We start from the raw sequence: 25,912 nt of genomic DNA on the forward strand, positions 1-25,912 counted from the left end.
GTCTCCAACACAGTTGCCCCATGGGAAGGCGACTCCAGCCAGGACCAAGTGTAACTTTACCGTGCCTCAATGCAGGCCAGACCCCTCAGAGCCAAGCTTAAGCAAGGGAAAGCCATGCCCAGACATTCATGTACAAAATGGGTCCCCCTGGTCCCACTCCCACCCTGCGGGAATCCAAAGATGAGGCTGACATTTTGAAAAATATAAAATTTTAATAAAGGCTACATCTCTTAATTACAATAATTATTGTACCAAGTAGTTTTCTTTAAATGAACTCTTTATAATGCATAATTTACAGTCTAAGTAGAACAAACTGCCATGACAAAAGTCATTGAGTAACAAGACTTGTAATAAAAAGGCATAAAATATATTTATACATAAACCCCTTTCAAAAACCAAGGGAGAGCTGGAGCCCTCAATATAGGGCGGCGCACGGACGGAGCGGGTCCCCGTGCCTGTACAGGTACTGTCCTGATTCCCAAGTCAAGCACTAGCCAGTGGGTCAACGCTCTGCCCTACACTATACACAGGCCTATAGTACAGGGAACGCTGGCAGACAGGACATACAGATTAACTTAACACAAACCCGAGCGATCGCCAAGGGGAAGGTAACAGAGGAGAGGTGCTGCTGGGTGCCCTTGTCCTCGCAGGGTCAGGTGGGCGAGGATAGATTCCTGATGGCTGTAGTCTAGAGACTGATTTTTAAAGGAGCCCTCACTTCCTAAAGAGGCAAAAGAAGCTTGAACAAGGGCCGTGACGGGCTCTGGGACTACACGGATGGTGTAGCCTCTGGCTCCAGGGTGAAGTCTCCCCCACTCCCCCACTCTGGATGGTCCCCAAAGTGGTGAAGATGCTGTCACAACCAACCCACAGGACGTCTGTGACAAGCAGAGCAGCATGGTGGGGGTGGGGTGGGGTAGGGGTGACCCATTTTTGCATGTGTCGATGATGGGTGGGGTGGGCACCATTTAAAAAAAAAAATAGAAGCCTGTCTTCACTTGGAGAAATGCCATGCAGAGCAGATTCCTCTGTTAACGAAGAAATGATTAATGCATTCCCGGCTTGGCTCCTAAGCGTGGACAGCAATCCAAACTTCTCTCTCCCACTTCCAAGTTTAAAGCAGCATAAACTGGGGGCTGGGGGGTAGGGAGGGCGGGTAGGGGAATCAACTGTTCAATAAATATCAGTAAGGACTCCTGTTCGGGCAAGCTATACACAGTTTTCTCTTAGTCTATGAATTTCAGAACCCTAGGAAGTCATCTATTATGTATGTCAGTCTCTCAAACACACTCAGCATCTTCTATAGCCCAGAGTGGTCATGTTTTGAATAAATAGTTCAGGCTTTTCTCATCTGGGTACCCAGGCTCATGGAGACTGAAAAAAATCAACCGCCCCCGCCCTCCTGAAGGCCCAGGCGCCAGTCCCTCCCTAGGCTTTGTCTTCTTAATTGGTTTCATTTTCCTTCAAAATATTTCGTGGTTGTTGCGTAGGCCTGAGACAGGGTCTCTGGGCTTCGGCTCCATGGTGCACTCTGAGGTGCTTGCCTAGGTTGCATGCCGAGGAGGCCAAGGCTCAGTCGATCTTCTCCACTTTGCCCAGGATCCTGCCTTCGTACATGGGGAGCACTGTCTCGTCGTCCCAGATCTCCTCAAAAACTGCTCCGCAGGCAAATTCATCACTCGCCTTCTTGAAGTAATACCTTAAGAGAAGACAGGAAAGCTCGTTGAGACATCTTCTCGCCAATGGAGAACCAAGCTGGGCATCTGTGCTTCCCGAAGTCCCTCAAACCATGTTCCACTCCAGATGGACCAGGCAGATGCACTCAGGGTGGGGTGGGGAGGTCAGGCTGGCTGGCTGGCTTGCTCTCTCTCTCTCTCTCTCTCTCTCTCTCTCTCTCTCTCTCTCTCTCTCTCTCTCTCTCTCTCTCTCTCTCTCCAGCCAGTGCTTCCCTCTAGTCAGAATTGTTGCCAGCCCCCTGCCCACCAGCACACTCTTTCCCCCCTCTTTCTGAGGGAGGGGACCAGGAGGACCAAGGGCCCAGACTTCATTTCTGATGGCAAGGCAGGGCAGGGGGAATCCTTCAGGGACCTGGGACTCTGCGCAGCCCATAGAAGTGGAAGGCTGACTGGCTCTGGACTGGTCAGTCCAGAGACCACTCACTCCAAGTGCTAATAGTCTCTCTCCCAACAGGAGGCAGGCAGGGTGGAGCCAGCTCCAGGGGCCCCCCTGTGTGGAGCAGGCATGGAACCCTCCCTTTCTGTCCCTGGATCCCTGCCCCCTCCCCCCTACCTTGCTAGGGTCCAACACCCAGGCCTTCCCCTCCTGCCTTTAACTGAAAGCTCCTCCCCTCCCTCTCCAGTGTTCCTCTCCTCGGAGGACAAAGCCTCACCTTTGCTTGTCCCTAGCAAGGAGAAGAACCCCCTTGAGTAGATTAAGTTTTCCCTGTGCACTGTCCCTTCCAGCCTATCAGGGCCACCCCCAGGGAGAAAGAAGGTCACCACCCTATGGGACCATGGAGCCACTAAAACATAAAACCCTGTTCCATGTTTAGGGCTGAGGATTCATTTCTGCACTTTCTCTTGGAGACAAGAAAAATGAACCCTCCCCGGTTGAAGGCTGCATCGGTCCCTTTTAGAGCAGGTGAACTGGACAGAAGGGGAAAGCACTGCATAGGAAAGAGGCCAAAATGCTTAGCGAAGCCCGAAGGGAGAGAAAGTGGGGAGGGAGGGGGAGCCAAGAAAGCAAGGGAGCTCTCTTTTCCAAATAAAAGGATGGGGGCACTGATACCGAGGTCCCTAGCTCCAACACCAGTGGTGGCTTCCAAGCTGGGTTTTCAGGGCACCTCTGGGCAAACATTGTCCTTCTCCATAACTGCAACCTCTTCCAGCACGGACAGAGGCTGCATTCCCAAGACACCCCCTCCCTGCCCCCCAGGACTTCAAACACACTGCCTCCATCTCATTTTGTCGGAGAACTGGGTTTTCCACAGCACCAGGCTTCATGTGGCAAACTCTGCCTCCTTCCGACATCTGGCACCGACGGCGTCTGGCATGTCTGGAGAGACTGTTTGCTTTCTGAACTCCTGCCACAGTGAGATTACTCAACACGACTCAGGCCCCAACTCCACGGCTCCGGCCTCACTGTGGTATTTTTCATTAGGGTGGGGTCTGGGGGGGGGGGTACCAACTGCAACCCTGGGGGAGTCAGGGCCCTGGTGTGAGGGTGGGGAGAAGACACAGAACTCTAGTGCCCCGACCCCCATCTCTAGGAGGACACCAAGCCCAACTGCAGAGATAAGGAGGGTGGGAGGGCCCCCACAGCCTGATCCAATCAGGAAAGAATTTGAGAGGGGACCATTTGTGCAAGTCTTTGTGCATTAAAGGGGAGGCCAGAGCTTCAAAGCCAGGCTTATTAAATGTGCCTTAGGGGAAAAAAAAAATCAGAGCCAGATGTGGCCAGAGTGGCTGAGCAAAGCCCTTCCCTGTAGGCCGCTACATAGTGCGCTGTGACAGTTTCGCCCCCTGAAGGTCACCTGCGGTTCTCCTCAAAGTTGGGCCGAGTCAAAGCCAAGATCAAAATGAATCCCTGGAGGAGCCTACTTGTGTAATTAGCTTCACCTGGGTCCCTGTCAAGATTAAAGGCGGCAGCCCAGCCTGGTCCCCAGACCCTTTGATAACTTTTGGAATGGCCTCTTCAACAGAAAATGACTTATGCCCAGACATACACCTGCCACCCCAGAAAGCTGTCGCCTGCAGGGTCTTCCTTGGTCTTTCTCCCTGCGAAAGGTCACTGTTGGTGCCACCAAAAGAACTCCACGACAGAATGGCTGGTGCAGTCACACAGGGCCTACCCTGGAGGTTGAGCGTCCTTCAGACGCTCTCCTCACACATCTGGGTTCTGGGGATACGTGTGGGGTGCGCCTCTACATAGAGCCCGGGACACTCGACTGGGGAGAGGACACTTCTTGGGTGGGAACCTCCGCAGGGTGCCCTGAGCGTCTTGTTTGCCTCACTGTCCCAGCCTTGTGCTCTATGCCTGGGACAGATAGGCAGAACACATACTACATTTCCAGGCGGGGTCAAGTCCTAAGGGAAGTGACAAAGCCATCCCCTGCCTTGGCAAGAAGGGCAAGAAGGGAGGGTGACAAACGCGTCTGAGATGGCCTCCATCCTCAGCTCTGGGTTCTCCAGGACCTCACAAGGTCAATGTGGGTCTTTTTTAAGGGTCCTTGCACTCTGCCAGGGAGGCCGGCTGGCAGGGAGAGATGGTGAGGCCCAGGACCAGCATGGGGGGGAGGGACGGATGGACATGGGGCTCAGCCCTATCCACCCTCCTGACTGGCCACAGGCCCTCCTGACTGGCCACAGGCATAGCCCCTTATTAGGTACTGACAAACATTGCTGCTATAGGTAACTTTAGTGACTCACTGGCCCTGGTCTCTGCTTTTCTGAGCTTCCAGCATGGCCTCTGACTCTGCCCTCCCTTTTTTTTTTTTTTGTTTTAGAGACAGGGTTTCTCTGTATAGCCCTGGCTGTCCTGGAACTCACTTTGTAGACCAGGCTGGCCTTGAACTCAGAAATCCGCCTGCCTCTGCCTCCCAAGTGCTGGGATTAAAGGCGTGTGCCACCACGCCCGGCTGACTCTGCCCTCCCTTATCAGGGAAGGAGTCTCCAATTTCTGGCAGAGCCCCTACCACATAGTCCAGCCCTGCTCTCATGGTTAAATAAATGAAGGGCTGTGTCTTTGGTCCTCAGTCTTGTTCACTTGGACCTGGCTAGATCTCCAGAGAACCATACCCTCTCATCAGCTTTCCCTCATGACTATTCATATTAGAGGTGAAAAGAGCATCGGGGGGGGGGGGGGGGGGGGATGACTAACAGACAGACACCCAAGCCACCCAGCAGCCCACTCAGGCAGCTTCTGGACAGTGTGTCTCCAATCCATCCGAGGCCTGCAGAGAGCAAGGTGCTCAGGGGCCTGGATCCTCTGAATTCTGAGCAAACTCCAGAGCAGACGAGGCGGCAGGGCGGGCAGGACCCTCACCTGTAATTTCCCTTTTTGCTGAGCTGCTCCTTGAAGTGGCCCAGGGTCAAGCTCTGAGCCTTCAGCATCCTCCTGTATGGAATTTCTTCGCCACAGAAAAAGTAGGTGACAACCAGCTCACTGGCCTGGAGCGCGTGGACACTTGCCAGTTTCTTTGGCTCTTTGTGACTGAAAAACACATCAGGATGCCACAGACTCAGCCTCACAAAGCAGATACACACCGACACCTACGCAGCATGAGGTCTACAAAGGAGGCCTGGGGCCTCGCATTACCAAGGGAGCAACCTCCAAAAAGAGCTGCAGAGCATGAGGGAAGCAGAGGTTGTCTTCTGGTAAGCTGATACTATATTCCCCAATGCCTTCCATCGCAAGCATAACCAAGTGCCCATCGGTAAAGACCAGAGAATGCCATGGAGGCAATCCCAGGCCAGGGTTCCTCATGAGCAGTGAGCGCTCAAATGCCCTTGGAGGTCTACCCATCATGCCCTCGGAGGCCTATCCATCATTCCCACAGACCCACATTACAGGTGAACAGCCTGTCTCTTCTCACATATCCCTGGCCCCAAACTTGCTGTGCAGTCAGAGATGACCATCTTCCTGTACCTCAGAGAGATAGGGATTACAGATGTTCACTCACACGGCCTCCACCTCCATTTCTGTGGTGCCAGGGAGCTAGCCCAAGGCTCGCTGCACAGTAGATGGCAGGCAAGCACTCTACCAAACTCTCTTACAACCCCGCACTCCTGTCATTTTAATGGTGCCACCAGTGTTGAGAGTTGGTAGACTTGAGGTTCACCAATTAAAACAAGGGTCTAGGAAGGTGTTTACGCAGGACCTCAAACATTAGTCACGGCTCGGGGTGACGATGCTAAGAAAACTTTATCTAGATCGCATTCTATAACTCAGGCAGATTTAAAATCCTGTAGATAAGACAGGGTTCAGAGTCCTGAGTAAATGGGTGAGCCAGTTCGGGACAAGGTTTTACGTTTCTCCACGCAGATCGTGGAGCAGACTTCCGGGCAATCCGAGAATCATTTTCCTGCTCAGGGGATGACACAGCAAACACCTGTCCAGCCTTGCTAGCTCCCAAAACCTACAAAGTAGCTCGTGCGTCCAGATTCAGGCTCTCTACCTTTCTGACAATGGCTTCGTGCCCAACTTTTGACGACTGAGCCCCCCAGAAACCCGGTGTCATGACTCTGAATTCTTGGGAGCTGATGTCCCGTGACCCTCACTGCTGGCAACTTCAGCGTTGCCCATCACTAAGTGTGGACACAAAGGTAGGTTCAGATATGGAGTTCCATACACACATCGCTCCAGATGGTGACACTTCCTGAACCGTACAACCACACAGAGTAAGGATCCCAGTAACGCCAGAAAGACACTCACTCCTCTGGAGCCAGGCTTGGGTTGGTGAAGGATGAGGCTCCTGCCTGACCAGCGGCCGAGTGGTTCCTGTCCCTCTGCTGACTGGCCACACAGCACCTGAGGGCAGAGGAGGGTGAAGAATTTAAGAGGTAAGCTCTCATACTCATGCCAACTGGGAAGCAGAGAAAAACCACTCTGGCCTCCTCAACAGATGTAGACCCAACCCAACCTCCCTCCCCGCAGAGACCCAACAAGACCCTGTGTTCGTGGACATTCTGGAACATCCCACAAAGGGGCTATCTTAGTGTTGGCAATGGCTACACATTGGCTCACTAACACATGTCTCATGTGTAGTGCAGACACTTAAGGAATGGGATTTACAATGGACTCGTGAAATCACCCTACTTGTTGGAACACCTTGCCTGGAAGACCCTGCCTGAACTTTAAGGAACGAACAGGACCAAAGAGAACAACTTCCAGAGGCTGAGTAGGAGATCTACTCAGCTAGAAGCCATTCCTCCCAGGGAGAGTCTGAGAGACCCCACCCAGCCTTCCTCTCTCCATCTCCAAACCCCACCCACTTCTGAGCTCCTCCCACCCTTCTACTCTCCAAACCCCACCCACTTCTGAGCTCCTCCCACCCTTCTACTCTCCAAACCCCGCCCCTTCTGAGCTCCTCCCACCCTTCCACTCTCCAAACCCTGCCCCCTTCTGAGCTCCTCCCACCCTTCCACTCACCTCTGCTTCTGGGGCTTTGACACCTCTGCCAGCCTGCGGCAGGCTTCCTCCAGCTGTGCCAAAGTATTGGGTGGGGTAAGGGGAGGCATTGCAGGGTCCTGGGTAAATGGGTGAGCCCGGGCCACCGAGCGGGAGTGTCCGCTGGCCCCCAACAGATGGTGCCGGCTGACTCGTTCTCCTGGGGCCGCACGGGCAGACTCCAATGGGTAGCTCTTTCTTATGCTTTGGGCACTAGAACAGGAGAGGGAGCGCAGAAGAAAAACTGAGTTAGAAAAACTAAAAATGTGACTTCAATAGAAACTTGTCTATTCTACTGAGAGAGAGAGAGAGAGAGAGAGAGAGAGAGAGAGAGAAGAAGAAGAAGAAGAAGGAGGAGGAGGAGGAGGAAGGAGGAGGAGGAGGAGGAGGAAGGAGGAGGAGGAGGAAGGAGAGGAGGAGGAGGGAGAAGGAAGGAAGAAGGAAGAAGGAAGAAGGAAGAAGAAGAAGGAAGAAGGAAGAAGGAAGAAGGAAGAAGAAGGAGAAGGAGAAGGAGAAGAAGAAGAAGAAGAAGAAGAAGAAGAAGAAGGAGAAGGAGAAGGAGAAGGAGAAGAAGAAGAAGAAGAAGAAGAAGAAGAAGAAGAAGAAGAAGAAGAAGAAGAAGAAGAAGAAGAAGAAGAAGAAGAAGAAGAAGAAGAAAATAATAACTCTACCATAACACGAACAGGAGGCACTGCCAAAACCTGACATTTTTGTGGTCTCCTCAGCCCAGTGTCTAATACTGAGATGGCAGGGGCAGTGGCAGTGGCTTTCCACAGACGGCAGAAATAGCCGTCTCCACACCACCTCTGTGTCAGAGCCCTGGGGAGTGGTATTTACCTATGGGGCTTGGACTTGCTCTGCCGCTCACTCTCCAACATCCACTGCCAGACATCCTGTGACCGGTCTCCTTCTTCCCCAGGAAGCTGGGGGGCCCCCGCTGCACTGGACATCCCTCCATCCCTGGCCGATAGTGCAAGACCCGGTTCTGTGCCCTTTGCATTCCGTTTTGGCAAGGTACCACCTCTGCTGCCACTGTAGGGAACGAGAACACCCAATCCAGACATCTCATTAAAACTCCAGGGCTCCTGGAATCGGGCAGTCCCACAAGGGTAGACTGAGGGCTGTTCCATGGCACCTAGCACAGCCTGTACTGCAACCTCCGCCAGAGCCCCTCCGGGAAGTGAAAGCAGACCCTGTGGGCCCTCGTCACACCTGCTCGGGACTCAGGCTGGAAGAAAAGCCCCACCTTTGGGGTGTGCTGGTCACTTACCAAAACTGCTCCCCAGGCAGGGGCTCTGGAGCCTTCAGGTGGCTTTTGCATTTGGAGTAGCAGTAATAATCGGTTCCTCCAGGACAGAGGCAGCGGACTCTCTGTGTGGCTTCTGCCTCGATCTCCTCCTTGGTCTTGGGGACGGCGTGGTGGTGGATGTAGTGGTGGTGAACGTGCTTCGTCGTCTGTTTGGTCAGGAAGCTCTTGCCTCCAAGGAGGGGGCAAGCAGACACGGGGGGCAACTTGCCCCCAGTCGGAAGAAGGGTGTGACACTGCTGATGGTGGTGGTGCTGGTGGTGGTGGTCGGGGGAGCGGGACCGCGGGCTGTAGCGACCCACACCAGGGGATTGACAGCCGGGGGTCTTGAGGACCCTGGAGAGGTGGTCGTCCAAAATGGTTTGTGGGTCCTCTTCATAGCTGCCGGAGGGTAGGAGGGCCAGGGGGTGCTGGACCGGTGCTCCATCCCGTGAGCTCAGGGCCTGCTCAGACCCCTCCTTTTCTTCATCCTGAAATGGGAGGACCCAGAGGGGTGGTGAACAAGAAAGCAACGTCTCCGCGCTCCCCCCGGTTCATGCACCCGTGGGTTGGCGCACCCATAGACCCATGCGCGTTTCTGCATGCACAGGGTGGAGAGGATGCCCAAGCCTGTCCTACCTCCCGGATCTGCTGCAGCCGCTCCTCCAGACTATGGCGGCTCTCCAGCTCCAGTTTCAGTTTCTCCAGCCTGGAGATGAGCTCGGCGGCGAAGGCAGCAGGTTCCACAGGCGTCATCTCCTTGGGCAGGCGGTGGGTTCTCTGAGGGTGTGGGAAGAAGGCAGAAACCAAGCACCATTAGCAGGCCAGGCAGGCACTGGCCATACCAGCTTGGACCGAGCTTGCGGGGCCCATTGATGTGGGCCGGGTCCCCGTGTTTGAGTGGAGAGCGGGTGGAGAGCCGGCCTGCGCTGCTCAGGACTTTTATGCATCGGCTCTGTGGCCTCATGGAGAGCCATGGTCCCCACCAGCGTTTGCCTTGGGCAGGAGCAGTTGGTCGCACTCCGAGAGGCCCTGCTTGTTCTCTCTGTAGTACAACCAGCCCATCAGTAGCTACTCTGAAGTAGAAAATCTTCAAAGACTGTTGTCAAACATCAAAAAAAAAGGCAGCCCTCTGAGATGGGGAGGGGAGAGAAACCAACTCAAGGAATAAAAAAGTAGAGTCTAAACAGAAAGGGAGTTGAAAATTAAAAAAAAATAATAATAAATAAGATTGGAAGAGAGGCAGGGGGGAGGGGAGAGTCACCGGCCCCAGATCAGAGAAGAAGTGGTAATTTATTTCCTGGCCTCACACTGGGCACCTTTGAGGTAGTGTTGTCTCAACACTGCTCCATCTCTCTCATTTTTCCCCTCCTCCCCTCCTCCTCCTCTCTTTGTACAGAAAATGAAGAAAGCTGCTGCGGGCTAGTAGCAGAACACTGCTGAGCTCGGCTGCCTGAAGCCGATCTATCAAGGGAAAACGGAACATCTCCAAACCAAGTACGGAATATAAAAAGGCGTCGAGAAAGCCTGCCAAGAACTGCAAGCGGCGAGAACCCCCACCGCCCGGCTTTCTGTCCTTTCTCTGTCATCTCGCCCCCCACTCTGCCCTCCCCACCTCTCCATTTGTTCCTCTTTCCTCCTCCTCTTCTTCCTCCTCCTCCTTCGCCCCCCACCCCCATCTCCTTCTTGCTTTGCCTCTTTTCTTTTGGGGTGGGGAACAGCAGAAGGCCAACTTGCTCTCCCAGCTGAAGAATCAGTCTCACTCAGTACAGAAACCGTTTAGCTGCACCAAGTGAACGGGGGAAGGGAAAGCCCCTGTGTGGATGGATGGCTGTTCTTAGGAAGGCTGCTTTCAGGAACCACACATCCCCCAAAGTTGATCGGCACAGGCCAGGACAAATATCAGCCCATTTATAGTCTTGGGGAATAGAATTTTGATGAACACATACCCACCCACCCCCACACTCAAATATCTTTGTCATCTACAGTATATGGGGGGTGGGGGTAGAGATCATAAAATCACTCCCCAAAGTCATCCTAATATGCTAGTTTTAGACAAGGTAAGTCTGCCATTGTCTGTGCCAGGAGTTTCCAAGGAGAGCCACCATCTTGTAATGCTACTCAGGTGACCTGGGACTAGAAGTCTGACGTGTTAAGTTTTTTTAATAGAACACGGCCATATGAACCGGCTGGATTCTCTGAAGCTGACATCTCTCAATAGGATGCTCTTTTTTCCCCCCTGCACCCTGGGTAGCAGGCTACCGTAGAAAGAGTCCAGCCTGGGCAAGGCCCTCTGGGCTGGCTCCTGAGCCCAGTGGACTGTGCCGGCTGCCCTCAGGGATGTGTTACATATGAGGGAAGGCCCCCAGAGGAACTTGTTACCCTCCCTCAGGCATGGGAGGAGGTTCCTCCAAGGAGGCTCACTTCTAGACACCCCCCCACCCCACCCCCGCCCATCCACAGTCATCAGACACAGACTCTAGAGAGCCAAGCTCTGGAGCATGGGACAGCTAAGACTGTATATGGGAGGTGATTTTCTTTCCGGGGTGAGCAGGGCACAAGGACATAACGCACAGAGATCCTCCCACCTCATTCACTTCAGGCTTAGTGAGCGCCTGTCCGTGATGGGACCTGTAGCAGGTCCAGGATACACGGAAGCTAACAGATAAAACTCTGGGGCTGTGGAGAGGGGGTCAGAGGTTAAGAGCATTGGTTGCTCTTTCAGAGGACCCAGTCTCAATTCCCAGCACCCACATGACAGCTCACAACCATCTGTAGCTCCCAATCCAGGGGACCTGACGCCCTCTTCTGCCCTCTATGAGTACTGCATTCACATGGAATACATGCAGGCAAAGAGCTAGTGTATATACCAGGCATGAATGAATGAATGAGGATGATTCTTTTGGGGCTCCCTGCCTTCGGGGGGCTTCTAGTCTAGCAGGAATGCAGTGAGACTACCATGTCATCATCTAGTGATAAATTTTGTTTGCTTGTTTTCCCCCACAGAATTTTTCCATTCTTTGATTCAGGAACTATATCAAACCATCACTCCATTACCACCACATCCAAAAGAACCATTTAATTTCCCCAGTCCGGCCACTCCTTTCTGTTCCTTCACTCCAAATCTCAGGCATTGCCCACCCCCACCCCCACCCCTACACCTCCCAGCTCCTGTAATAATTTAGGGCCTCACTACCCGTGTCCTGGTGTCCTGTCATCTATACTCACCGGAAAATGAGGTAGAGACACTTGGCCATTGGCCTTCACACTGCGATGCATCTCTCTCTGGAGCTGTTTCTTACTCCCCATGCGGTAAGGAGGGATTCCATCTCTAAGGGAAAAGACAAAGTCCACAGGCTCACACCAAGGCGACCTCGGCACCTGACATCTCTTGCATGACCCTCCCTGAGATTCTGCCAACGGGAAAGGCCACGCGCTTCCCTGGGGATGAGCCGTGCACCTCCAAGTGCAGTCACATAGGGAAAGACCCATCCAAGACCAAACTCCAAACCCTGCCTGCTGTCATCCGAGGCAACTTGTCTCTCCCAGATGCAGGAACATAAAGATCTAAGAGCAAAGCCCCTCCTACAAGGCACTACAAACAAACACCCAAGAACCTGCAACATGTCAGACCTCACCGCCCCTCTGCAAGAGGTCAGCAGGCAGGAGGACAGAAGGTTCCACTCCTCTTAGGAAGTTGGTACCCTAAGAGTGTCGCAGGGCAGTGTGCAAAGACAAATGGGTCCAAAGTGGTAACTACCATGACAATGGACAAAGAAGAAAGGGGGGGTCTGCAGGGGTAGGGGGCGTGCAATCTAAAGTTGGGGTGTGGCTAATGAACTCTGGGTGAGCTTCCTAGGACCATGTCTTTCAATCTATTTTAAAAACAAACCAGGGGCCAGGTATGGAGACACAAGCCTTTAATCCCAGCTGGATCTCTGTGAGTTCCAGACCTACTCTTTAGTGAGACCCTGACTCACAAAACAAAACAACATTAAAAAAATCCAAAATCAAAAACAACCACAATCCTTACTTAGCAAGCGGAAGGAAGAGTGAAGAGCTGATACCATTTTTAAACAAAACAAAAAATGTGTCTCAGACTTAGCAGCCTGACTGCAAAGGTGTGACTTTCCCCACGGATGTCTCCTCCGGAGACCCCAGGGGTCACAAACTTCCACACTCAGAGGCTATGATACTAAAATTAGGCTAAATACTAACTAATTACTAAAAACCTGATTGCTTCCCTTTCCTCTGGTGTTTTGTTCATCGCAGGAAGGAAAGAACCCTCGTCTAGCCAGCAGAAGGTGCCACTCAAGTGTCTGAGCAGCGGCCAGGAGGAATGGCTGACCTGTGGTACCTTGTCTGTTTTCTGGAAGGTGGCTGGCCTGGACCACAGAACAGGGTCCCTGAGGGGATGGTGAAGACCCTGCTAAGCCAACAGTACGACTAATTCCAACGCTGAGAGGACGCAGGACGGGTAACTACATCAAGGCACACTGGGAGGGGGGAAGAAGAAAGTTCAGAATGGGGGACAGGAACTCAAGTTGCATGCCCTGCCCCAGAGGAGGTAGAAGCTGGCAGAAAGTAAGTTCCTGACTCTCCAAGGCTCCTGAAGGTGAAGAGGGTTAAGCGGGTTTTAAGTCCAGCTACACAGTGCATCTAAAGCTAACTTTCTGAGGACTCCACTTACTCGCCTTGGAACAACTGTCTAGACGCCAGCAGTGACCTGGGGTTCCTCACTGGCATATGAATTGCACCCGACTATAGACAGCCTGGAGCTGCTAACTCCTGTGGATCAAGTTCAGGTGCTGCTACTGGACACACCTGACACGCCATCAGATTGTGTTCTCACAGGAACCACATTTTATAGGTGACCAGAAATGGTACCTCAGGCTCCCGAGCCAAGCCAGCCACTGCTGACCTCTAGAACAGGTACTGGTAACTCAGCAGCCTGTTTCCAGTACCAATGTACCCTGATGGGCTGAACACGGGGACCCTCTCCTAAGCCCCAGGAAGCCATGTGACACTATGAAAGGACGGACGGGACAACTTCTTCTACCGTTAGCACTCACTGGCTGTGGGAGTGGGGGGGCGGGGGGGGGCGCGGCCGTTGTCACCCGCAGTCTGTCATGTCCCTATCCCAGGTCTGCATAAATGACCATACCTCTCTTATGACCAGCTCTTCCTCTGGGGTCTTAATGGTGGGAGGTGGCTACCCATATACCCCTACCTTGGAACAGGTTACATCAGAGTTCTAGAGTCCTAAGGGGGCCAGAGGTTGGGGGGAAGGTTGAACCCTGACCTCTACACATGCACTGTGGCACACACACCCACACACATGTACACACAATAGTCTGAGGAGAGTCTCCCTAGCCACGCCCTTCAACTCTGCCCTTCATCTGCCAGGCAATCCTTCCTTAGACATCTTCCTTTCCTCTCAGATAGAAATCAATGTCGACGCTTTTCTATCTTGTACGCTTTCTCCATATAATGTAGAGAGAAAAAAAAAAAGAGTGTGCGTGTGCACCTGTGTGTGTCCACGCGTGGAGTGGAGGTGGGAGGCAGGTGACAGCCAGAGCAACCGGCGGGAGGAGTAAGTTATTTCCTAAGTACCCTCTCACAACATCCAGCGAAGGTGAAGGACCCAGCCATAGGAAAGGCAGCTGGTGCCCAGAGCCCAAAGGGGGAATTTTAGCTTGGAGAAGCCAGAGGCTTAGAGGCGCCTTCCTGGAAATATGTCTTTAATTCCCCCTAGCCGGGAATCTTCTTCCAAAACAGCCCCTCATTCCAAAAGGGGCCTCTCCTTTCTTCTGTTCGGGCTCCAGAAGTTTATGACCAGTGTCCTGGCTGCTCCTAACCCTGGGCTGAAGAGCGCCAGAGTTCTGGTCCCTGTACAGTCTCCTTTAATTACAAACGTTTTGGCTAACAAGCCTGCTGCCGGGCCCAGCTGTTTCTGGGACGCACGGATTTTGAAGTGTAGACTCCACTTAGCTGCCATTTAAGCTGAGCCAATTAGCTCAGCCCTTTGACTCCACTGTGCCCAGCCTAACCTGAATGTCACTTCTTCCGGTGGCTTTGAAATAGCAGGCGTGAGTGCACGTGTGCACCCGCATTTGGCAGCCACTCTGAAGCGGCCTCTGATCACAGCCAACATCAAAAGCCTGGTCTGTAAGATAAGGTAATATTTGAAGTTCTCTGGGACGCACTCCCCAGCGTCAGACCAAATTCCCCACGGAAGGTATGAGGAAATAAAAACAGTGAGTAAAACAACAACCGCCACCCACCCTGTGGAGTGGAGAAAAGTCATCTTGGGTTTATGTATGGGACACACAGACCAGAAGCAAGCTACAGTCAGACGCAGCCAATCCTGATGATAGGAACATCTCCCCACAAAAAGGCAAGCGGGAGAAGCCTAGTACCCTCCTCTGAGCGTCCTTGAACTTGGGCAGCAAACTGCAGCTGCTTCCAGACTCCTCCCTCCTAAACCTGGCACTCTGTACCCTTTTCCCATGAGCCTCTTGCTCCTAACCCTCTCAGAACCTGGATTGTGCTGGAAGTCTGGCAGTTAACTTTCAAAGGAGGGGACTAGAAATTAGAGCCATTTCTTCTGAGAATGCAGGTTTCAGAGTAACAAGCTCATAAAACAGTCTTCTGGGGGTGGGGGGGGCTAAAATGGGGACGTGACTCCACCCCAACCCCGACCCCCAGCCATCTTTAAGAGGGATTTTTACTTAGTGGCAAAAGAGAAGTCGACACAACACTGGAATCTGGGAGGTGGCCCTTCTGCCCCCGCACACCCAGGCTAAGGCACGCAGGTCCCAGGGAAGCCCCAAGACCTGGCCGGCCCCGCCCATCTCCTACCCAGGCCTCTTGCAAAGGCCCCGGGGTGGGGGACTTAATTGGTTCTGTCGCAAATGAGATGATTGCTCCCCTGGACTTGTGTCTAATGAACTCCAACCTTCTGGAGTCTATTGAGAGCTGCCTCTGACCGCCCCCCTCCCCACATACACACACCCCTCGTCCCTGTCCCCTCCCAGCTCGCAGCGGGGCAGCCGGCCCTGCTCCCCAGCCCCTCGGCCCCCAGCAGCCCACGCTGGCCATTGTGAGGGGGAGAAGCAGCCAGGCCTCTTGGCATGCTTGATGGGGCGCTCCTATTCACTTGTTCAAGCCCATTTCAAAGGGGCCTGCTACCCTCTCACCCCCTCTAAGCCTCCCTAGATGAACAATGCAGTGAAAGCGATTCAGCTTTGCTTTTCATCCCGCCCCAACACACACACTTTATTTCTCACTTGGCGCTCTCATCTGCACAAGGCCCACAATTGGCAGAGCTCTGAAGAGGTGGGGGGTGGGGGGGTGTCTAATCCCAGCCCTGGGAATCCCGGGTGACCGCCCAACACAGGGTAGATCACACATACCAAGGGCTGGCTGGCCAAAAAGTGCTTCACACCACCCCAAGCCAAGTCTGTTTAGCCTGAGACTGGGGATCACCCTGGGGGGGAGGGGAGGGAGGACCACCCTATTCCTGGCAGCTGACGATCTCTGGATACTCATAGGAGCCTCAAAGTACAAGCAAGTCCCATAAGTGGGCTCTTGTTCATGAAGACCCTTCGCCACACTCCCAGAGGCAGCTCCAGATAATTCCCAGAAGCCCTTGGAGGAACCCAACTGCCCTCTTAGTCTAACCACACACAAGTGGATACATCTGTGAAGAGGAATCTGCAGGAATGCCCACTTGTCTGGGCTAAGATACCCCGGACCCACAAACTCTACATCTCACAATACCTTTCCCTAAGTTTCTGGTTTATTCAACATCTGCCCACCATGACATGGCACCCTGTTACAAGGCCAGAGAACAGGCCACCAGGGGCCTGAAAAAAAAAAGGCTGCCAAGTGACAAGTTGTTATCCCCTTTGTTCAACCGGCCCCTTTTGGCCCCATGCTCCCTAGAGTCTGTCTGTGCCTGGCAACTCTTCAGGGTCTCAAAGTAGGTTCCCCATATTTAAGTCGATCCACAAGTGCTGTAAGTGAGGCGGGAAGCAGTCATGTTTACATGAGATTGAGGGTTACTGCCCAGCATTGCAGGACGTCAAGTCCCTGGGTGTGAACTCCAGCACATAACTATAACGCCAGGCACTTAGGAGATGGGGGCAGATGGATCAGATATTCATGGACATCTCTGGCTACACAATGAATTCAAAACCAGCCAGGGCTATGTGAGGCCTTTTCGTCCTGGGAAAGGATTAAAAGAATAATAATAATAAATGAGGAAGATTTGAGGGGGGGGATCTTCCCCCAACTGAGAAAACAAAGCATGACGATCAGTTATCAACAAGAAGAAAAACGGAAAGAGGTTTAAAGGCCTCAAAGACAACTGGTTCCACTAACGTCTCATGGTGACCATGGAAGGCGCGGCTGGGCAGGCGCCACATCCAGCCTGGGTCTGAGTTCTGCCTCTGCCATGGCTAGGGACTCCCGATGCTACTTCCTGCTTGCTTGCGGCTGTCGGCAGTGGTCACTGCCTACCTTGCTGACTGGGTCCTGTGAGGTCAAATAGAAACAAGCATGGGACCACACCCAAGTTATCTCATCATGAACCCAGAATAACACCTCAGTGATGAGGACTGAGACTCAGCCAAGGACCAGGAAGCGAGCCAAAAATAGTCTCTAAGAAATCTAAACAGAAGCCCCACGGGCTTACGTAAAGGGCACCGGACTTTGGAGATTCACTCAATGCCTTCATTCAGTCCCAGCCTGCTCTTATTTTACATGTAGCAGCGAGGCTACCACACACTCTGTAACTACTGTGTCCTAAGGGAGGCCGAGCCCAGACATGAGAGCCAAGGGCTCAGCAGACAGACAGACAGACAGACAGACAGACAGACAGAGAGAGAGAGGAGAGCAGTAGACATGGGGACCCAGGCCCTACAAACCTCACAGCCAAAGACCTACAAAACATCATGAAAGCCCCGATACTAACTTGTTGGACCACCAGGAAGCAAACTAGGGTCAGATATGGTAGCCTTTGCATGCCTCTATTCTCAGCACTTGGGAGGCAGAATGCTGTGAGTTCAAGGCTAGCCTGGTCTACACAGTGAGTTCCAGACCAGCTAGGGCTACAGAGTGAGATCCGGTCTCAACAAAACAAAACAACAAACTAAACAAAATTATTCTATTAAAGAATAATGTGAGTCTTTGGAAGTTCTTTGAGGGTAGTGAGATGTTCTTTGAGGGTAGTGAGGTGGGGGGGACACTGGAGAGATGGCTCAGCGCTTGTTGCTCTTGCAGAGGACCTGGGTTAGGTTCTCAGCACCCACAATCACCCCTAACTCCTGTTCCTGGGGATCTGGTGCTCTCTTCTGACATCTATGAGCATGGGGCACACATACAGTATACATGCATACATACATACATACATACATACATACATTCATGCATACATACACACAGGTAAAACACTCAGACATAAGATAAATAAAGAAGGATTCCCCCTACCCTGTGTGGACAGTTAAAGAGCTCAGCCAATTATGAAAATGGAACCAGTTCTCTGAGACCTTTCGCTCCTGGTGGATAAACAATGTGCCCCTTACTCTCACTAATGCCAAAATGACATTCTTTAAACTTCTACTGGGGCTGGAGAGAGGGCGTAGCAGTTAAGAGCACTGGATGCTCTTACGGAGGACCCAGGTTCAATTCCCAGCACCCACATGGCATCTCACAACCATCTGTAACTCTAGTCCCAGGGGACCTGATGCCTTCACACAGACACACGTGCAGGCAAAACACCAAATGCACACATATAAGACAGTAAGTTATTTTAAATAAGTAACTTCAACTTTTCCCCTAAAAAGTATCTGTCACTTTACTGACAGGGAAAACTGAAATAACTCAATAAGAGCAGATGGGGGTTAAAACATTGGGGTCAAGAGCCCCAAACTAGCCTCCCCCACTTTCCAACTGGACCTATGCAGCCAGCCAGGCTACAGGACGCCAGCCAACAGAAGCCAGTTAGTTCAATTTTAAGAAGCTAAAAGGAGCAAAGACTAAAAAAGTGTCCCAGAACTTCACAGTGCAAGCTTATGGGCCGTCTGTCTTTCAAGGTCATTCGCTCAGCAGGAGAAATCCTGATCTGACCCTTGCTGGAAGAAGGCCTTCAAAGGGCTTTCCAAAATGCCGGTTCTCAATTGGGTGCTGGGTGAGGAAAGCCTTTGGGGAGTTTTGGCCATGCCAAATTCTACCCTGACTTTCCTGAATCAAACACCAGGAGGGTGGCCAGAAAGAGGGTGGCCAGACCACGACTACACCCCAAACTCCACTCACTATGAGACTCACGGAAAGCTGATGCTGTCTATCCATAGATCTGACTTCACTTCAAATGACCCACAGACTCAAAGCATGACCTTGCCTGACAGTCCGCTGACCTCATCGGACCACTTCAATGGCTTGGAGTGCTTTAGAAATATCTATCAAAGCCATCTGTTGGCCAAGGGTCTGAGATCAGACAGTCCTATGAAGGAGGCCCCTTCCTCGGGCCCCAGTCTCTGGCACAGGCTTGGGCCTTCATTAACAGAGACCTGAGGGATGCTCACTGGAACACACGCACATAGGCAGAGTGGGCACTCTGGCCCTTTGGAGAGGTCTGGCTTTCTGCTCCCTGCCTTTAATGGCCTTCTCTCAAAAGACCAAAACAAAACAAAACCCTTGTAATAATGTCCTGTGTTCTGCCTGTTCATTCTGCAGCACAACCAGAAAATCCACTTAGCCTTCCACTATATACTCTGGTTTCCTTCCGTGAAGACACCACCCTAGCTGTCCCTTCAAAGCTCCTACTGAACCCACCCAGACCACCATGCTCCACGCACGATACTCTTCACCTGCATCCTACCCAGCACACATCCTGCCCAGGGAACCGATGGCCACTCAGAGACGGGCTCTGCTAAGCGGGTGAGGATGGATGACACCCGCCCCCCGCCCCCTCTCCCCGGGGTATCCCCCCCCACCCCATGTGGAAGGGACACCGGGATACTTACACGCTACTGTCTGTCATGGACATGGAATCATCGGTCAGTGCGTCGCTGGATAACTCGCTGTCGTTGGCGCTGGTGGCTGGTGCAAAGACATAGCCGGAACCTACGTGATAAGGATTAACCGGGTCGCTTCTCTTGAAGGACCTATGGGAAAAGGACAAGAGGACTGTGGTCACTGATTCCCCACTGGAAACCCAGGCCATTGGGTGACCCCAGAATGATGTAGTGCATGATCCCACATCTGGCCTATGCCAACGTGCTACCCAGGCCTAGCTGCAGGCCTGGGCAGATGGCCACAGTAAGGAAATTGTCTCCCCTTGGAGAGGAGGTGGTTGGGTTCCCCAGCCCTCAAGAGACAAGTGTCGCAGAGGCTGCCAGGAAATGCTACCAGCTCCTAAATACTCACACACAGAGGGGCGGGAACTGACTGCTATAGGCCTGGAGGCTAGGACAATGTTCTAGGACTGAGAACCAGGGTAAGCTGAAAGAAGCCAGGAGACAGCTGTCTTTCTTCTCCTGGTCACTGCATCCGAGCCAGTTCTCTGGCTCAGGAGCACCTGAGGCATCCTAACTCCCACATCTGAGATCTGCCAGCCTGGTCCAGAGATGCTCAAGCCCAGATCTGGGCCTGGGTGACTCTTCCCCCTTTGACCTAGGTCTACAGTCAGCCAGAGAGAGAGAAAGATGGCACAGATGCTCAGGAGCCCAGTGGCAGCTATTCCTGTGCCTGCAGTGCCCTTCCCCCCACCGTGGCCTTCCTTCCCTGGGGCTGGTTAAGGAGCCAAGGCTGAAATGAGCAGTTAGTCAAAGGCAGGCCCCAGCCCCTCCTCCAGGGGTCTCCAGCCCCTTTGTCTTAGTGGCCTGTGGGTTCCCATTTCACTCTCTTGATCTCCTCCCAGAACAACCAGTGTGCCTGTCTCCTGCTGGGCTGCACTTCACTTGTATCAAGGCTAAAGACTTCTGTTTGGGGGGGGGGGGGGGCAGCGGGCTGCAGGAAGGATCCCTTTCAGGGGTCAGTCGGCCTGAAGTTGGAGGAGGCTTCCTTTACCTAGCGCCTGGCATAGTCCTCCTGGGGCTCGGCTGACAGCCATGAACAGAAGAGGAAAAAGCTCCAAAAGGAGACACGCTCCATCAGCCCTCAGCAGCTGCTCCATAAAGATAGCTGTGGGGCTGGCAGAGCAGAGGGACCTGGGAAAGGTCATGATCAGCACTATGCTGGGCTTTGGTCTCCAGGCCCCCAGGTTCTGGCTGGGAAACGTCACCATAATAAAAGGACTTGTCATAAGGCAGGTATTTGGGTGTTGCTGAAAGCCTATCAGATCGCAAGCATTCTCTCAGGCAGAAGGCACAGGGTACAGTGCCCATTTTCCAGATAAGGCCCTTAGTGGTGCCAGGCACACAGCAGCCACTCTGCAGAGTGGGAACTGGTTGGGCACAAATGGACTGTGTGTTCTCACTCGGTCTCTCTCTCTCTCTCTGCTGATCACAAGATGCTTTAGAAAGTTCTAAGAGTTTAGAATCCAAGGCAGGGTATGATGGAGGGGTTCCTAGCAAGGCTAGCTGGAAATGAACCAGGTGCATGCATGGTGTCAGACCAGCAGGAATTTGAGATGACTTGGGACACTCAGAACATGGCGGGTAGGGAAGACTGACTGCAGAGTCCTCTCCAGACTAAGAAGAGAGGGGGTGGGTGGGCTCTAACCAGCTAGGCTAAAGCTAGTTATACTAGTTATGACTGGTACAAGGGCCAAGCAGGCCATCTTGGTAAGGCCAGAGTCTATCCTAACAGGACAGAGAGGGGCCAGGAGTCGGGGGGGGGGGGGGGAATAGTATCATAGCTACTAGCAGCACATGGGACCCAAGAGGGCGCCGTGGCTGGTCTGGAAGGGAGAGCAAGTATAAACAGAAGCCCAGGGGTGAACTGCTGCCCTAAGCTGGCGAGGCTCTCGGGGGGGGGGGGGGGGGCAGGGGGAACTAGAAAAGAATGTGGGGATGAAGCCCCAGCATAAGAGCTTCTGCTCTACCTGGATCCCCGAGTCTCTCTCACCGAGTGACCTGAGATGGGGGGACCTCCTTGCTGTCCTGTCAACCAGAACAAGGCTATACCATAGTCACATGACAGTGCCTGCCCAGCATCTGGAAATCTCCTACAAGGGGCCCAATAAGGCTAACCATCAAGACCAACCAATGAGAGAGCAACTGAGTGCAGCTGGACATTAGCTGGGGCCCTGTTTCTGTCCCATGTCACCAGTCTAGACTTGTGGCTCAGAAACAGAAATGCCTAGAAGTGCAAACCAGGGGTACTACATGTAAACTGTCTGTACTCTTTTAACACGTGGCTCTAAATTGCCCCTAGGCCACGGTGCTGCCCTACTGCTGAGGACAGGGAGACTTGTCACCTCCTCATACTTTTTAATGAGAATTTAAGACTGCTAAGACTATCCCTGCCTGTTCCTCGCCAGCAAGTCCTCACTCTGGAGTTCCCAGGCAACCAAGATAGCAAGGATGGAGAGCACAGGGGGCAGAGGCAACTGAGGGGGTGACCAGTGGCAGTAGGCTCCCAGCTAGCAAGGGACTCACAGGAAGATGGTGAGTCCTTGCTCACTCTCGCCTCTAGAGGCTGAATGGGCAGCGACAGGCACCACATGGGGTGAGAGAGGACAGAGACAGGCCAAGTCTTTATTGAAAGCAGTCTGGAGTCCCCTGCTGGGATGGGCCTGTCTCAGTAACTACTACAGGGTCCCCTCCTTGGGAATCCAGTGTTACATACAGTCTGCACACTTATGATGTGGTGTAGAAGTCAGGGGCCTAGAGCTGGTGTTGGCTTAGCTAATGGGGGCAGGACACAGCTCCAGGATGGGCTGAAAAAGAAAAAAAAACCGGACAGTTCAAACATGCCTTGCAGTTTCTAAAGGCAAGAGCATTGAAATGGGGGGGTGGGGTGGGGCAAGTACCCCAGTCGTGCTCCCAGTACCCAAATGCTAGCAAAAATGGAGAGATGGTGTGTCCCCAAACCTCTCCTCCTTTCAAAGCTGTAGTATTTAGCATGTATCACAGCTGAAAGACCGTGTGCTCTGTGGGGGAGACAACCTGTCTTCACACGTGCATCCCCAACACCAAAAGCAGGGGTGGCCCCATGGCAGGAGCTCCAAACTTGGCTGAGCCTCCTTCAAAGACCTACATCCATCAAATGGGCTGCTGAAAAGGTCTTCAAGAGGCACAGCAGCGGTACAAGATCAAAACAGCGAAAGCGGCCTTAAATAGCCTTCAAACACCTTCCCTCCCCTTGGTCTTGCTATCTTGGTGGTATTAACACATCAGCAGCGTCTCAGATCTAAGACTTAAACTCCAGCCTCTTAAAGGAGAAAATGACTCAATAGAAATTCCTTCCTCACCATTGCAACAAAAAAGATGCCCAAGTCAAACCCTGAGGGTCTGTGTGTGTGTGTGTGTGTGCACACGCACACACACACACACACACACCCCTTTCGCACATGGCTCCCAAAATAAACTTGTCTCCCTCCACTTCCAAAATAGAGGGCTACTGTGTGATCAGTCATTAAAAATGGAATACACTGCTCTTAACTCAGCTGACTGCAAGAAAGTGCTTGGATTTTCCTACAACCATAACAAGACAGGCAGAGAGAGGGGCAGGGTGGGGGTGGGGGGAATACACAGCAGATACTCAGCTTGTAAGCGCTTCAAACTTTCTCCAAAGTGCCTTGTAACTTTAAGAAACTAGATTAGAGCTCTTTTCTCGTGATTACTTAAAAAAGGGCACGGTGGGAGACTGGAGCATGCTACCTTAAGTGTGCCCGGATGCTTTGATGATTTCAAGAGGGTCGTACTCCCAAATGTGCAGGGTCTCTCTGCCTTCCTGCAGAGCCTAGAGGCTTGACACAGTGTGGGCCATGCACCCACCAGCCACTCTGCCACTGAGCTGACTCGTTAATAGGACATCATGGCTCCTGAGGGAAGGAAGTGTGTATGCCCAGCCAGTCCAGGGCCTCTTTAGGAAATGCTGGGCCTACTTCCTCCCCAACCACCCACCCCGGCTATGGGGAGCCAAAAGAACCCATCAAAGGGCCTCCCTCTGAGGACCCTCTCCCAAGAGAACAAGAGGACCCACTTCTGAGGCTGAGCTTAGGGGCTCTCTGTGAGAGCCTCTGACACTTTACGGTCAGGTCAATACCCTCTTGGACTAGCATTCTGGGAGGCAGGATGGAGGGACGGATGGGTGGACAGTGTCTTCTGTAACCAAGCACGGCTGGCTTGCGGAGTGTGTCTTAGCCAGCTGCGCTCCTTGGCGTTTCGTCCTCTCATTACTGGCCACTGCTCTCCGCATAGCTATCCTGTGGCATCATTTTCTTTGATAATTGAAGCCAAACTTGATTCCAATGGCTCCTCACACGCACACACAAACGGGCCTCATCAGCAGAGTTCTTTCAGAGAACAGGAAGCCCTTGTGGCCAGGCACAGGACAGTCTGCTGGGCCCCTGGGATTTTAAGCCAGGCCAGAGCAGAAGGCCCAAGGGGAGGTAGATGAACCCTGCCCAGGGCCGGGGCAGAAAGGGACGCACACTCTGAATGCTCATTTCTGTATCCTCCCTCTTAAAATAAGTGTGGGCCTAGTGCCTTAGCTCACAGCCCTGGCTCCACATGGCTCTAACACACCTCAACGCTGGCGGGGGAAGGGGCGTTGTTTGTGTGAGGGGTTAGGGCACAGGCTCCAACCAGCAGGTCACTTACGCCCTTAGCTATTTATAAAGACCATCAAGGGCCCAGGCATCCCACTCAACCAGGCACAAACCAGAGCCCTTCCCTCCAAGGGTAATTTCTGCTCTTCCGTCCCAACTATTTATATTAAACCCGACACCAAATCGGTAAGGGTACAAACAAGTCGTTAAAATCTTAGGCTCCTTTGAGTGCCCACATAAACACAGGGCTTGGAAGGCTGGCCGGTGCCTTGGGCACCCAGTGGCCAAGATGACTGTGTGTAGCTGAGGTGGACTGCCCCTCAGCAGGTTCAAGCTGCTTCCTTCATTCACTTCACTGGGTAACCTCCTCAACTTGGCTCCAGTGGGATGAGTGAGCTGTGAGCAGATGGGGGTGGGGGACTCAACTCTAAGAGGGGGGGAGGGGGCTGGTCCCTGTGTTCCAATAATGCTGAAAGGCAGACTTTTAAAAGTTCAAAAAGTAGAGAAAGCGGGGGAGGGGGGATCTAAAATATTATAATGAGGAATGGGCTAAAACCTTCAGAGTTGCCATTTAAAACAGCCATGTGCTAACCTTGTTGCCCTTTTTGAGACCCAATTATTATTGTTAATTATACTAATTATAACACTTAACATCTTTTCAAAGTGTTTCCCTTTACAAAAGCCTTTCATGTTTATGACTCTGACCCTAAGAACAACCTTAGGACACAGACAGGAGAGGACGGTGCCCACCCACCTCACAGATGGGACCGTGAAGCTGAGAAAGTTTTCTACCCAAGCAATGCTATGGCAAGGCTGGAACTGGCCTTCATGTTAGAAAGAAGTAAGGGCCACCTGGGCGTGTCCAGGTAAATATGTCATTCCAACGTAACTGTAGGAGAACACATGCTTGACCTAGTGTGGAAGCTAACGGGGTCACTCAAGAGCTGTCCTCCATTCATTCATCAATGGCCTCCACAGTTCCCAGCGCCTTGCCTGGAAAGCGCTTTCTTACTGCTGACCCTGGGAAACCCGCACTGTGTGCTATTTACATCGGTGACACTCTGGGCCTGACACTGAAGGCACAGAAGACTCTCTGTCCGAAGGCTGCTGGGGAAGCAGCCTTACCACAGGCCTTAAGGAGTCTCATCACTGGCTGCCAGGCTGCAAGGGAAGGAAGCCAACGGCCAAGTTTACCTACAAGTCTTGCAATGGAGAGGGACAAGGGATGCAGGTGCCTGTGTGCACCCAGCTACAGCAGCCCCAACAGCCTCAAGCAAACAGCCTAGCTCTGCAAGCCAAGAGCCACTAACCACTCCCCTTCCTGTGATCCTACACTTGCCTTCAGAAAGTCAAGCCAGTTCCATTTAGGTGTAGACCAGATGTCTGAAAATTGGTTAAGTTCACTCCCAAAGCTGCAAGAGCGCCCTCTGGTGACTGGAGAGCAAGCCCTTCCCCTACTTGCCAGCAGCAGTCAAAACTGGAGATCTCGTGCCTACATCATGCAGGACCTGATGGTGGAAACCCGAGAGGCTCCAGATCAGCAGTCAGGGGCGTACCCCTCCAGCTGCTGCGGGACACTGGAGGCCACGCCCCGCAAAGCCGGGGAGATCTCCAGAGACCCTGTGCAGATCATATCCTGAGTCCCTGACATGGAGAAATGCACAGGGACAGAAGAATAAAGCCATGCAGATAGCAATCCAGTGTGACCGACCCCCCCCCACACACACACACACCTCCCG

The 25,912-nt window shown here is 52.7% G+C and overlaps 1 protein-coding gene across 2 annotated transcripts in view; it reads right to left on the minus strand.

Moving 5' to 3' along the window:
* Positions 1-226: 226 nt before the first annotated feature.
* The window catches only part of Axin2 (axin 2), a 30,447-nt gene continuing 4,761 nt past the window's right edge, over positions 227-25,912 (minus strand). For both annotated transcript variants that reach the window (XM_021176142.2, XM_021176143.3), the window contains exons 3-11: positions 19,480-19,620; positions 11,681-11,783; positions 9,092-9,232; positions 8,438-8,943; positions 8,005-8,199; positions 7,150-7,380; positions 6,433-6,528; positions 5,044-5,211; positions 227-1,699 (exon numbers count right to left, since the gene is read on the minus strand). In XM_021176142.2, coding sequence (XP_021031801.1) covers positions 1,573-1,699; positions 5,044-5,211; positions 6,433-6,528; positions 7,150-7,380; positions 8,005-8,199; positions 8,438-8,943; positions 9,092-9,232; positions 11,681-11,783; positions 19,480-19,620 — 1,708 coding nt within the window. In that variant the 3' untranslated portion in view covers positions 227-1,572. The remainder of the gene's footprint in view (positions 1,700-5,043; positions 5,212-6,432; positions 6,529-7,149; positions 7,381-8,004; positions 8,200-8,437; positions 8,944-9,091; positions 9,233-11,680; positions 11,784-19,479; positions 19,621-25,912) is intronic.

This window comes from Mus caroli, unplaced genomic scaffold (assembly GCF_978045245.1).
Source record: "Mus caroli unplaced genomic scaffold, Mus_caroli_1 scaffold_13, whole genome shotgun sequence".
NCBI lineage: Eukaryota > Metazoa > Chordata > Mammalia > Rodentia > Muridae > Mus > Mus caroli.